The following is a 13,667-nucleotide window of genomic DNA, read 5'->3' on the forward strand; positions in this document are numbered from 1 at the left end:
CCGTGCTGTGTGTGTGTGTGTGTGTATGTGTGTGTGTGTGTGTGTGTGTGTATGAGAGAGAGAGAGAGAGAGAGAGAGAGAGAGAGAGAGAGCGGGAGAGAGAGAGGGAGAGGGCGCAGCCCGGCGGCGCGGCTGGCAGCGCTGGTTTATTTCTGTTCTGGTCTCCCCACTAGGCGGCGGCGGCGGCGCCTCCCAGCGGGGAAGCAGCCGGGACAGGACGGCAGGCAGTGCGAGCTGCCGACGCTCCGCGAGATCTGCGCTCCAGCGCACAGGTAGGTAGCCTGCAGGGACACACGGGAGCACAACTTCTGCCTCTGCGACGGGCTAAACTCGCGTCTGGAGTGCAGCGCTCGTGCCGTGAAGCGGAGGAAGGATATATTTAGTGCCGGCCAGTGAGAGTCGACAGTGTCGCGTCAGTTCTGCAGCATCGTTGGACTGGAACACGCCGTTTCTTCGCCCGCAAAGTGAGACCGAGTTTTGTGGCAGTGCGTGTTTGTGCTCGAGCGAGACAGTGCAGATTGTAGAGTGGCGATAAAGTCGAGTGCGATTTGTCGGTGTGTAGTCGTGTGGTGCGGTTGGGTATGGTCGTCTAGAAGAGTGTCGGGTCCTCCTCCGACGGTGTGGATGTTTCGGCCGACGCGTTGGCTAGGAGTGCGTGCCGTGTCGAGTGTCGGAGCAGAAAGCTCTCGAGGCGGGCGGCGGTGAGGGGCTGGGGCGCGCGGCCATGGCGCCATGAGCGCGCCTGCCGGGGGCGGACGCGGGGGCGGAGCGGGAGGCGGCGAGCCGGCGGCGCGGGGCGGGCTGCAGCTGGCGCGGTCGGTGACGCGGTACGCGTCGTGCACGGTGGACCCGCGGCCGGCGCGCGCGGTGCACTGCCCGGACCTGAACGCGTGCCTGCTGGGCGACGCGGGAGCGGCCGCCTCGCCCGTCGACTGCCGCGCCGTGCACTTCGGCTACGCCGTGCCCGTCAACGTGGTGCCCGTGGAGGCGGGCTGCGCCGAGCTGGTGCTGGACGCGGGCACCGACCTCAGCCCGGCCGCCGTCTCCTACCTGCTGGAGCGCCACCCGCAGCTGCGCGAGGAGGCGGCGCGCGCGCGCCACGCCGGGGCCGCCCCCGCCGACCGCGCGCGCAGCTTCCGGCCCGTCTCCTCCTCCTCCGCCTCGTCCACCTCCTCCGCCGCCTCCGGCTCCTCGGAACCCGAAGAGGACATCGCCGCCATCGCCAAGCAGATCTCGGACCACGCCGAAGCCATCTACCAGACGTGGAAGTCGCGCGGTCTCAAGCCCACCGAGATCCTGTCGTGCCACGCCGCCGACAAGTTCGTGCCCGCCCTCACGCCGCAACAGCAGCAGCAGCAGCAGCAGCAGCAGCCGCGGCCCGCCTCGGCAGAAGCCGGCCAGAGGCGCGCTTCTCCCGCCAAGACATCGCCGCTGCACTCGCCGAGCCAGACCCCCATGGTGGACCTCCTGGCGTCCGAGGCGAGTCTGGAGCAGTTCGTCAACAACTTCGTCTCGGAGGACAAGGCGCGGCTGGCGGCCGCCCGCCAGCGCTCGGCCACTCCGTCCTCGCCGTCGTCCAAGGCGCTACCGTCGTCCATCCAGTATGCTCTGCAGAAGTTCGAACGACCGGCGCAGCAGCCGCAGAGACAGCAGCCGGCCAAGACGCCGTCCCCGGTTACCTCGCCGTACCTCGAGCACGCCTCGCCCGTCTCTGACCCCTCCAAGAGTCGGCAGACCGACCCGCCGAGAACTTCGCCTTACACTCACATCCGAACGTCTTCCATTCCGTCCACCACGCCGACCAAGACCACGGTGCCGTTCCAGAAGCTCATACTCGGCGACACCATCGAGACGATTTTCCCGCCAGACCTGCCGAAGCAGCAGCAGCAGCAGCAGCCGTCTCCCGCGCCTCAGCAGTCCGACAAGTCTGCCGGCGGCGCAGACTCCTCCGGGCTGACGACGTGGCCGCTCAAGAACAAGGTGGTCGGCGGGTCGGCCGTTCCGGAGAAGACGGGCGCTAAGACCGGCGCGGGCGCCGACCGCGGGAAGTCCAAATTCGCGACGCTGCCGTCCGAGGCGGCCCGCAACAACAACCGCAAGAATACGGCGCAGTACCTGGACGAGGTGGCGCGCGAGGAGGAGCGGCTCATCAACGCGCTCAAGACGGGCATCATCATCGCCGAGGAGCCGTCGCCGGCCGCTCCCGCGTCCGCCAAGAAGGCGTCGCTGCTGTCCAAGAAGAACAGCGCCAACAGCGCGCCGGCGGTGGCGACTGCGGCGGAGCCCAAGGCGGGCAAGCCGGCGGTGCGGGCCGCCTCGGCCGCCACAGGCGCGCCCGCCGCCCGGCCGCGGCCGGAGCCCGTGCCGCACCCCGAGCTCACGTCGCAGCAGCGCCAGCACATCCGACAGTCCGCCTCCAACCCGGTGCGGCCCTTCCTCACCAGGGGCTCCGTCGCGGAGCGAGTCCTCATCTTCGAGAAGTGCCCCAGCGAAGCCCTCCTCAGGGGCAGGCCCACGCCGGCCTCCTGGCAGCAGCGGGCTGCTGCCGCGCAGGTAACCCTCCACATTACTCCTTGTTTCTTATTCTGTCTCCAGCCAACAATGTTGCCATATCCTGCTTCTATCAATGTTGCCATATGATGCTGTAGTATACAGAGAAGTTGCAGCATTACAAAATTGCTGCGAAATGCAGGAAGATCTGCAGCGGATAGGCGCTTGGTGCAGGGAGTGGCAACTGACCCTTAACATAGACAAATGTAATGTATTGCGAATACATAGAAAGAAGGATCCTTTATTGTATGATTATATGATAACGGAACAAACACTGGTAGCAGTTACTTCTGTAAAATATCTGAGAGTATGCCTACCGAACGATTTGAAGTGGAATGATCATATAAAATTAATTGTTGGTAAGGCGGGTGCCAGGTCGACATCCATTGGGAGAGTCCTTAGAAAATGTAGTCCATCGACAAAGGAGATGGCTTACAAAAAACTCGTTTGACCTATACTTGAGCATTGCTCATCAGCGTGAGATCCGTACCAGGTCGGGTTGACGGAGGAGAGCGGCGCGTTTCGTCACGGGGTTATTTGCGACGCGTGACGGCGTTACGGAGATGTTTATCAAACTCAAGTGGCAGACTCTGCAAGAGAAGCGCTCTGCATCGCGGTGTAGCTTGCTGTCCAGGTTTCGAGTGAGTGCGTTTCTGGATGAGGTATCGAATATATTGCTTCCTCCTACTTATACCTCCAGAGGAGATCACGAATGTAAAATTAGAGAGATTCGAGCGCGCACGGAGGGTTTCCGGCAGTCGTTCTTCCCGCGAACCATACGCGATTGGAACAGGAAAGGGAGGTAATGAAAGTGGCACGTAAAGTGCCCTCCGCCACACACCGTTGGGTGGCTTGCGGAGTATAAATATAGATGTAGATGTAGATCCTGGATACTATGCACTATTTCTTACGTTTATAGACTTACACATGCGGAAAGTTTGATTTCGTCATTGCGCTTTATGCCGTCCACATCGGCCAGTGGTTTGGAATCTGCTGCTATTTATGACACGAGAGAGAAAAGCATTTATCCGTATCAGTCACTTTTATTTCTTCCGCAACATGTTCCGAGGAACTACTTTACACTTTCATTAGGTGAATATAGCCAGCTGTGTGATTTGAGTTTTATGTTGCTACAAATAATGTGTAGATTTCACATGCTACCACAATACGGTTCTGAAATTATATTTTTCAGGCAAACTTTATTATTGAAATTCTTCCAATCCATATGTGGCATACAGCAAACCAGTGCTTAACAGTATTGGTTAAAACAGTCTTGGTTGCAATTTTATTTTTTTATTTCTCAACGATTCTTAAATAGATGCGTTTGTTCTCTGTTTTCTATGTAGGTAATCTGAAGATGCCTAAATAAGACCAAACGCGTCGTTGAAAAATAAAAAACTAAAATTGCAACCAAGACTGCTTTTAATCAATAACTTTATTATTGTTTAAAATTTATAAATTTAATTTAAAATTTATAATCTCAGTGCCCTATTACGACATCAAGTGACAAATTACACCTCATTTCTACCGAAGTGAAGTCCTAAACAGACAATTGGCTACAGCCAACAAATGAAATTGTAATGTAATCCGATAATCCACCTGAACATGAGGGAGTAAGCTCTCGAAAACAATCGTGGATAAAATAAGTGCGTCTCACACAAATAACTGTTTTATCTTCTATACATTCATCTCTTTCGCCTGATCGCATACAGTCGATGCAGTAAAAAAAAAAAAAAAAAAAAAAAAAAACACGTGTGTTTTACGATTACTAGACATGAGTTTCATTTACGATATTAAAAACAGATTTTTTTCTATTTTAAATAAAAATTGTAGCTGCAGAAAGAGGGAAGATCTTAAAAAGAAGTACTGCACATTCTCGAAACGAGAAGGACCTGAAGACCATGCAGTGAGAAAGGATAAAGTTAGAAGAGACAAGTTTAGAGGTCTGTAGCCTGTAGATGTTTATGTGTCATTCTCTCGTCACATGTTACTTTACATTAACTGCCACATTGTCACACTCATTCAAGTGTTTGCGCTATACATCTTACAGAAAAATACGTCTTATCTGTCAACATTTTCGTGGCCCTCTTTTTTGTAGTACTCTCTTCTATCCGCACAATCACACGCAACACTACCACATACGTGCTTCTGAGTGTATTTCTCTTAGCTGTTTCTTTCCGAACATAAGTCTAATGTTAAATATCGCTTTTCTTCCTGTGGCGTAGTTCTTGGAACGAGCTCTTTTACAGACACAAATAAACATATTGCTGAGCATCAGAAAACAAGCGGTCTTCCAAGCAAATTAGTCTTCATTCAAGCAAATCAGTCAGTAAATAATAATAATTAAAGATTGACTATTTACAGTAATCATACGAACGCAGAAAGGGTACATACATAATGACTGAACTTCCAAAGAGTTCCGCAACTCCTGTAATTGCTACATTTGTACCCACGTAATTAACGCGATAACAATTTTCATTTCTAGACACCGTTGTAGTGGAAAGATTTGCGGACCATCAGCGGAAGGAGACACTTTCTTCAATCTGAAGCACGAATAACGTATCGTTTGACGGTTAGCCCTGGACATTGATAACACATTTATTAGTTGGTTATAAATGTAATAAATAACAGAAGCAAATCAGGATACTATCTCTCTCTAACACAGCAGACGCGTAAAACTGAATATAATGTTAACAAGTACTTAAAGCGTATAATGCCAGTTTAGAAACACCCCTTACATCGCAGTTACGCAGCTAGAGAAATTTGCGATCGCATTCGAGTAACAAAGCGCCTATTGAAGACGGCATTTTTTTGTATTAGTCTAGATACTTCTAGATACACACATAACACTGAAGTAATTGAATGCATATGATCAGAACGGAAATAATAATAAATGAACCTTTCAGTTGTTCCTGCATTTACCCACTTAGTGTATGCTCTGCTAAAAGGCAGAGCAATTTAACGATGTGACCGTCGCACAGTCTCACATATTATCTCACAAACATAAACAAAAACACATATAATATACCATACATGAGTTAAAATGTAGCTGTTTCACTATGCATTGAAGATTCCACACTCTCAAGCCATGTTAAAAAATACTACGCAAAACGTTATATTGCTATTTTTTTTAATAATGACTTCTTCAGAAAAGCTTTTGGTATTATTTATCGACTGACAAAAAATACTTGAGCAGAAACCAAGCAGAACGTTCACTGATCGACTGGTGGCATATCTCGTAGCGTTCGTAAGAAAATCACTTAATACACAAAAAGCAAATGAGATAGTTTTAATAGCTTTTTTGTGTACTAGATATGCGAGACGGTATACTGTTCAACGAAACTCGTTACCGTACTGTAGAGATCTGTCTCAACACAAAGGCAATATTATTTGGTGGACAATAGACGAAGCAGTCTACTTACGTTTCACTAGCACACAGTCCACCAAGTGTTTCGATTCTGCGCAGCAGTCTACTCACAGGCTGCAAATAATTGCCTTCAACCAGGTCGTCTACTGATTCACGGTTTACGTATTGGACTTCCTAGTCTACTATTCGATTTTTGGCTGTTTTGTCTAAAGGCCGTCAATCCCTATACAGCTAATCATTAGGGGTCTACAAAAAACACAGAAAAAGTGTTAACCAATTCCACAAAACTTGAAAAGAGTACAGCATCAACTATAAAGTAATAAAATTTCGACCACATTCTACACCCTTGCTTAAAGTCGTGGCTGTGGGGTTCCAAATTCTTCGCTGTAATTAAGCTGAAAACAATCACCTCTCCAATGGAGCGCGAGTCAAAGGGCCCGTGCGGACCACTTAGGTCTATGAATGAAAAGTTAATAAAAGAAAACAAGGGTTGGCACTAGTATATGATAATACCCATTCGTGGAACCAAGGATCGTCCACTTGAATCAACAGCACCACGATAAAATACATCCAAAACCTAACTGACTTAATCGATCGGTAACAAATCTAGCAGCACGCCTGATCCCTTTAATGTGACCTGATGAGTATCCCAAAAAAGCGACCATTGCTCAAAGAACGAGTTGCACAAGCGTTCTGTATGCAGTCTCCGTTATAGAAGCACTACAACTTCCCAGCACTCTCCTAATAAATATAGTCGACCATTCTCCTTATTTAAACTGACCTATGCACTTGTTTCATTTCGACAACCTTACCTCTCAACATTTAGTCAACTTCCTGACATATTCTGCACATTTACTCTCAATAATATCTTATAGTATAATTTTCTGGGGTAAATAACCACTGAGAAAGAAAGTACTGATTGCACAAAAGCGAGCAGTAAGATTATATGCGGTCGTCATGTAGGTATCTCTTCAGGAGTTAGATTTTTTTAGTCAAGATAAATATGTTCGCTAATTATATTCGTCACAAATAATCTATGACAGTCAGTCAGAAATTTTATAAATTAAAAACACCCATTATTAAATGAGCAAACCCAATTCAATTATTCACCTCTTTCAGATGATATCGCAACTCCGGGACAGAAGTAAAACTTTGGGCCTCAATCCATTTGCAGACAAAAAGTTCTTGGAAAGTGCGTAACTTTTTTTCCCAGGTACATGTTGGGGGAAAAAAAAGAAGCCATTGAAGGAATTTCACATTAAGCCAAGGGCCAATACATCAAGAAGTTGAGATGACTATCTTTGCCCTATCGTCCTGTTTAACTTTGCATTATTATATCTCGAAACAATAACGTACTTGAAGATATATTTTAATTGAAACAACTGTGGGTTCTTGGTGAAGCACTGTAAATTAACTAAACCTAGGTTGTGCAGTAACAGTAACAAAATATGCGAAACAAGGCAAAAACAGTATTTGTTTAGTTAATTTACAACTTTCTAAGTGTAGTTGCATGAATAAGACCCAAAAATAATGTGCTCATTAACGTTAGCACTAATCATTTATGCATGTCCTGTAAACTGACTCGTCCCACATCATTTCGACAGAAGAATCGTTCAAATGATCTGTGAAACGTGTAATTAACTAACCAAATAAGACCAGTGTGGAGAAACTCTGCACTACTAAGCTGCGAAGGCGACGAGGACAGAACACCAAAATGTGCCAAAAGAATATTTATAGGAGTGATTCAGTGACTAATTACTTTTCAAATCTTTAGTACATGTAACATCCTACACATTACCGTATATCTAATACTGTTCGCAACAACAATCTGCACTTCTTTCCTTCCATATTAATTAAATGCGCCGCAGAGGGATGATATGGACGTCTTCTACTAGGCAGCGCAATATATTTTCTACTAAGCAGTGTGAAACGTCCCCTTTTTGAAGAATTATACATGACTGTGCTTATCCTGACACACAATATTTTTAGCGCAACGCAATCTGACTTTCAAAAAATCCCTACAAAAGAATGGCCCTGACTAACATTAACCTATACGTTTCACAAATCACTTACCTCACAAAAATCTTCGTTACTGGAACTACTGCAATACAGCGAGCGCCACTACTGCCAGCTAAATAAAAGATTCAAACTACGGAAGGCACTAACTACTGATAGGCATAGTTAGCAAATGAAAGATTTTAATAGAGAACAAACAATGTATTTACCTTAAAAGTCATAATATATATAGCAGTTCATGACAGTCTCACAAATTTCAAAACTCCGCCATCTCTCCCCCCACATCCACCACTGCTGGCAGCTCACCTCCAACTGCGCAACGCTACGCGCTGTTAACATCCAGCTGCCCAACACTACAATGGCGAGTATTACAACAATGCCAACCAGCCACAGACTGCACACAGCACAGCCAGTGATTTTCATACAGAGCGCTACGTAACATTGCCAATAAGAAAACATAAACAGCCTACTTACATAGCCCCCATGCTCCCCACAAAAAATTTTACAAATTGTTTTGGGCAGTGGCCAACAATGACTTGATAAAAGTTTTCATAATTACAATAACAAAGAAATCAAAGGCACACACTTATTGATACAATGTTGGTGAAAAGCTAAAATTTTCTCACAGTCCATAAAGACAGTCCTGATCGTTCATCACAGTAAAATAGCAGTGTTTTTCTCAAAGTCTGAGCAGTAGAAGAAAATGCACACGGAAGTAGTGGATTTCCATGCAGTCTTGAAGAAGAAGTGTTGTCCTTCCAACGAAAAGACAGTGCTGACTCTTGACATGCAGACAGGTAATGGGACACAACAGAGCAAACCCACCGCAGAGTCAGTCGAAGTTTTGAAGAATATTGGTACGTAGGTCAAACAATGTATTTACCTTAATAGTGTTGAAAAATCATAATATACATAGCAGTTCCTAATATCCAGTATTACAAATTTCAAAACTCCGCCATCTCTCTCCCCACATCCACCACTGCTGGCGGTTCACCTCCAACTGTGCAACGCTACGCGCTGTTCACATCCAGCTGCCCAACACTACAATGGCAGACAACAATGCAAACTAGCCACAGACTGCACACAGCACAGCCAGTGATTTTCATACAGAGCGCTACGTAACATTGCCAATAAGAAAATATAAACAGCCTACTTACAAGTGTAAAATACTTTCTGCCGTTTAATAACTCCTCAGTCGCTGCGCAGAGATAACCATCCACGCACGCAACACACTGTACTTAACAATTCTTTTTGCACTAAAATTTAATCCTGTACACGCACTAAACAAGATTCCAATTTCGGTACTAACAGTCCTTCACAATCGGAACAACACAATTATTTCAGCGCCAGCGATACTAAACTGATTATCGCTTGCCTCCATAGATTCTTCAGAACAGCTCGCGTCGCAGACTTATTACATGATTCGCGACACGTCTAATTACAAGTGCGTCGCGACTATTTCATTATAAGACTTCACAATACAGTATTCCTACACCGTAATAAACATTCGAATCTAAAAACGACTAAGAACGATTGCGAATTTTTTTTTCTCTCTCTACAATAATAATGTTTACTATACGTAATTTAGCTGTCGGTACCCCCTAATTAAGCCAGCAGCCAGCAGCCAACAGCCTAACCTTCAACTCTTTCATCTCAGTTCTGGTTGTTCCTAATACAATCTATTCGTCTGTAAGATGTCCTTGGTCATAATTAGATGTTCTCAATCTTTCTCCAAAAAAGTGTGCGAACTAAGTGAAAGTCAGTGTTGTTCCTATTACTGTCCGCCCCATTAGCTGAATGGTCAGCGCGTTGGAATGCCACGCACGCGGGACCGGGTTCGATTCCTGGCTGGGGCTGGAGATTTTCTCCCCTCGGGGACTAGGTGTTGTGCTGCCCTCATCATCATTACATCCCCATTGTCAACGCGCAAGTCGCCCAACGTGGCGTCGCGCTCAAAAAGACTTGCACTTGGCGGCCGAAATTGGCTGGGAATTCCCGCCCAGCCGGCCGCGGTGGCAGAGCGATTCTAAGCGCTTCAGTCCGGAACCGCGCTGCTGCTACGGTCGCAGGTTCGATTCCTGCCTCGGGTATGGATGTGTGTGATGTCGTTAGGTTTAAGTAGTTCTAAGTTTAGGGGACTGATGACCTCAGCTGTTAAATCCCGTAGTGCTTACAAGGGAACCTCCCCATCGCACCCCCCTCAGATTTAGTTATAAGTTGGCACAGTGGACAGGCCTTGAAAAACTGAATACAGATCAATCGAGAAAACAGGAAGAAGTTGTGTGGAGCTATGAAAAAAAAAGCAAAATATACAAACTGAGTAGTCCATGCGAATGATAAGCAACATCAAGGAAAGGGGGAGGTCAGGAGCGCCGTGGTTTTGTGGTTAGCGTGAGCAGCTGCGGAGTGAGAGGTCCTTGGTTCAAGTCTCCCCTTGAGTGAAAAGCTTATTTTTTTTATTTTCACGAAGTTATGATCTGTCCGTTCGTTCATTGTCGTCTCTGTTCACTGTAATAAGTTTAGTGTCTGTGTTTTGCGACCGCATCGCAAAACCGTGCGATTAGTAGACGAAAGGACGTGCCTCTCCAATGGGAACTGAAAACATTTGATCGCAAGGTCATAGGTCAACCGATTCCTCCACAGGAAAACACATCTGTTATATTCTATACGACACTGGTGACGGCATGTGCGCCACATGACAGGAATGTCGACCCACCTAACTTGTACACTTGGTGAATGGGTAAAAAGATTCTTCTACCTTGCCCGATTTAGGTTTTCTTGTGGGTGTGATAATCACTCCCAAAAAAGTGATGAAAACATAAGAGTTTGCCACATAAACTGCAACAAATGAATGCAACAGTTTCACAGTCGCACAGATTTCTCTGCGCTCTGTCAATACATATGTTTTTAACGTTTTCAAATGTTTCCGTTTAGGTGTAGCGTCCCCATACTACGGCGCAGTTACCTCGGACGGACGGACAGATAATAACTGTCTGAAAATAAAAATTAAAATTTTTCACTCGAAAGAAGACTTGAACCAAGGACCTCTCGTTACGCAGTTGCTCACGCAAACCACGGGACCACGGCGCTCCTAATCTCACATTATCCTTGATGTTGCGTATCTTGCGCATGCACTACTCAGTTTGTATATTTTGCTTATTTTTTTCATAGTTCCATACAACTTCTTCCTGTTTTCTCGATTATAACTAAATCTGAGGGGGGTGCGATGGGGAGGTTCCCTTGTTAGAACCATTTGAACTCCCGGTCACTGACGCCATACGATCATTTCCATTTTCCTATTAAATTTTTATTCCGATTCGAAATTTTTATTGGTTCTTCATCTAACAGCTGAGACAACCTGTAGTCCTGTTTCACACTCGTCTTAGCACGTGCTTGTAATTCTTTATTTTCTACTCTTCTGACTCTTCGATTTTGTTGCAGACAAACCTGGTTTAGATTTTTTGTGTGTATGTGTTTCCCCTCTTCTCGTAAGTATTTTAATCGTCTTCTGCCATCCAAAACTTTTGAAGGCTTTCAGCAAATATACACATTCCACTATGTGGCCCAGGTTCAAATGGATGTAGGAAGCGACAGCTGTGCAGCGATGAAGAGGCTTGCAGGCAAATCTGCATCAAACCAGTCTTCGGACTGAAGACAACAACAACAACAACAACCAGGAGACCAAAAATATCCCAACATCCACTAACATAGACATCGTTGAAAATTCACACTGACAAGAAAATCGCAAATTTTACTTCTTTATCTTTCATCATGCCTTAATCTGCAAGTCCATCTGCTAGGTGATTAATTTTCTCTGTAAATCACAAGAAACAGATGCGTCAATTATTTAGTTGGATATATAGCTGAGCAGCTAGACTAACAAATACTTTTCAATGAGGAAAAAGCGCAATGACTAGCACTGAGAATATCACACGTTCTTTCGGCATACGGTTTGCGGTTGGCGTTACGGCGCAGTGGAGTCTCCATGTTAGACACGGAATCTGTACGCCTTTACTACTTGGCTGAGGGAGAGCCTTTGAGGGCGCTGCAAATTAACTGTGAAATGAGATTCTAATTTCACAGTGGCTACGACGCAGACGTCGTTAGCGCTTGTCTTGTCCGGATTTTGACAGACACCATTTTTCTTTTATTTTTGGTACATTGCCCGCCGACCGTGGTGTATGCAGAGAAAGGAGCATTCGTCTGTTAGTATCCCAATACATTCCTCCCGACATGTTAGTAGTTAGATCTTCTGGAAGCCAAAGACTACTGCGTAGTACTATTGTATAATGCGAAATACTACCGTTAAATTAACTTATTTGTACTTCAGGTCTCGTAATAACTTTTGAACAGCAGACAGACATGGTACATGGCACGCGCGAGCATGCGCACATATCTGATATTAAAAAACAACAAAAGAGCGGTATGCGAATTAATAAACTACTGCCGTTCGTTACTGATGCAATTAGTTCTGTATATCATACATTTTATTATTTTTACATGTTCTAGGGACCTCAGTACTATTGTTACCGAGCTGAAATGTAATAAACGCTGAATATCGTTGTATTTTGTAGAAGAGTACACATTTCCCAAGAACGAGGTTTTCGTCCTTGACTACAGTTTTTCGCTATTGTTCAATTTTCTAACACCAACGTTAATCTCATGTACGGAATGAGACATGCCGCGCGGGATTAGCCGAGCGGTCTCAGGCGCTGCAGTCATGGACCGAGCGGCTGGTCCCGGCGGAGGTTCGAGTCCTCCCTCGGGCATGGGTGTTTGTGTTTGTCCTTAGGATAATTTAGGTTAAGTAGTGTGTAAGCTTAGGGACTGATGACCTTAGCAGTTAAGTCCCATAAGATTTCACACACATTTGAACATTTTTTTGAATGAGACATAAATAACTCCATAAGAATAAACAGCGTGTATACGGCGTTAAATCAACCAGGGATGCTTCGAATGCGCTAATCTGTAGAGCCTCTGATGTGTCGTGCCAGTAGTGGGTCTCTTATGAACATTACATTACTATTTACATGAAAAATTGTGAGGACAAAATATTCCTTTAGTTTACAAAGGTGGCGCATTTTAAATATGTGAAACTGATTAAAGCTACATAATCAGTAGCGTTCAAGGTGAAAGAGGTATAATTTTATGTCATTGGATGTACGTATAATCACGAAACACATTAACATGTTGCACAAGAATGTTCTGTATTCATTTTAAAACTATTTCCTATTTTTAATAGGCCTGAGCACATTTATGAATCCATACATAGTAAAAAGTAAAATATGGACAAGAAAGCAACTTATCTTTCTTACTTGTTTAGCCAACAATAAATTCTAGAAAATTACTTCCTCAGCTGCATTATATGTTCTCGGTGCACTTGTCACTTTAAATCTCAACAAAAATCCAAATTTTAGTTTACACTTCTGATTGCTGCTTTATGTAGGAGCGCAGAAACTCATACAGAAATAATTAAAATTGATTTTAACAGTTATGATAGTTTTCATTGCGTTTCCATTGAGTTGCCTGTTATCAACTGGCCGTAAGAATTCGCATACGAAATTGGAGACAGACATATAAGACATTGCAATACCTCAAGAATATTTGAAAATAATACATTTTGAGAACTGATGGGGGGAGTGGAACGCTCCACACTGCTTAGACCAGTTTTCACCTGACCATCTTATTAACTCTTCTAGAATTATACTGCACAGACCTATTTTCCTGACAAAAT

The 13,667-nt window shown here is 45.3% G+C and overlaps 1 protein-coding gene across 1 annotated transcript in view; it reads left to right on the forward strand.

Moving 5' to 3' along the window:
• The first annotated feature begins 732 nt into the window (after nt 1–732).
• The window catches only part of LOC126456506 (uncharacterized), a 331,018-nt gene continuing 318,083 nt past the window's right edge, over nt 733–13,667 (forward strand). The window contains exon 1 of the mRNA XM_050092255.1: nt 733–2,553. Coding sequence (XP_049948212.1) covers nt 733–2,553 — 1,821 coding nt within the window. The remainder of the gene's footprint in view (nt 2,554–13,667) is intronic.

Source organism: Schistocerca serialis, chromosome 2 (genome assembly GCF_023864345.2).
Source record: "Schistocerca serialis cubense isolate TAMUIC-IGC-003099 chromosome 2, iqSchSeri2.2, whole genome shotgun sequence".
Lineage (NCBI taxonomy): Eukaryota > Metazoa > Arthropoda > Insecta > Orthoptera > Acrididae > Schistocerca > Schistocerca serialis.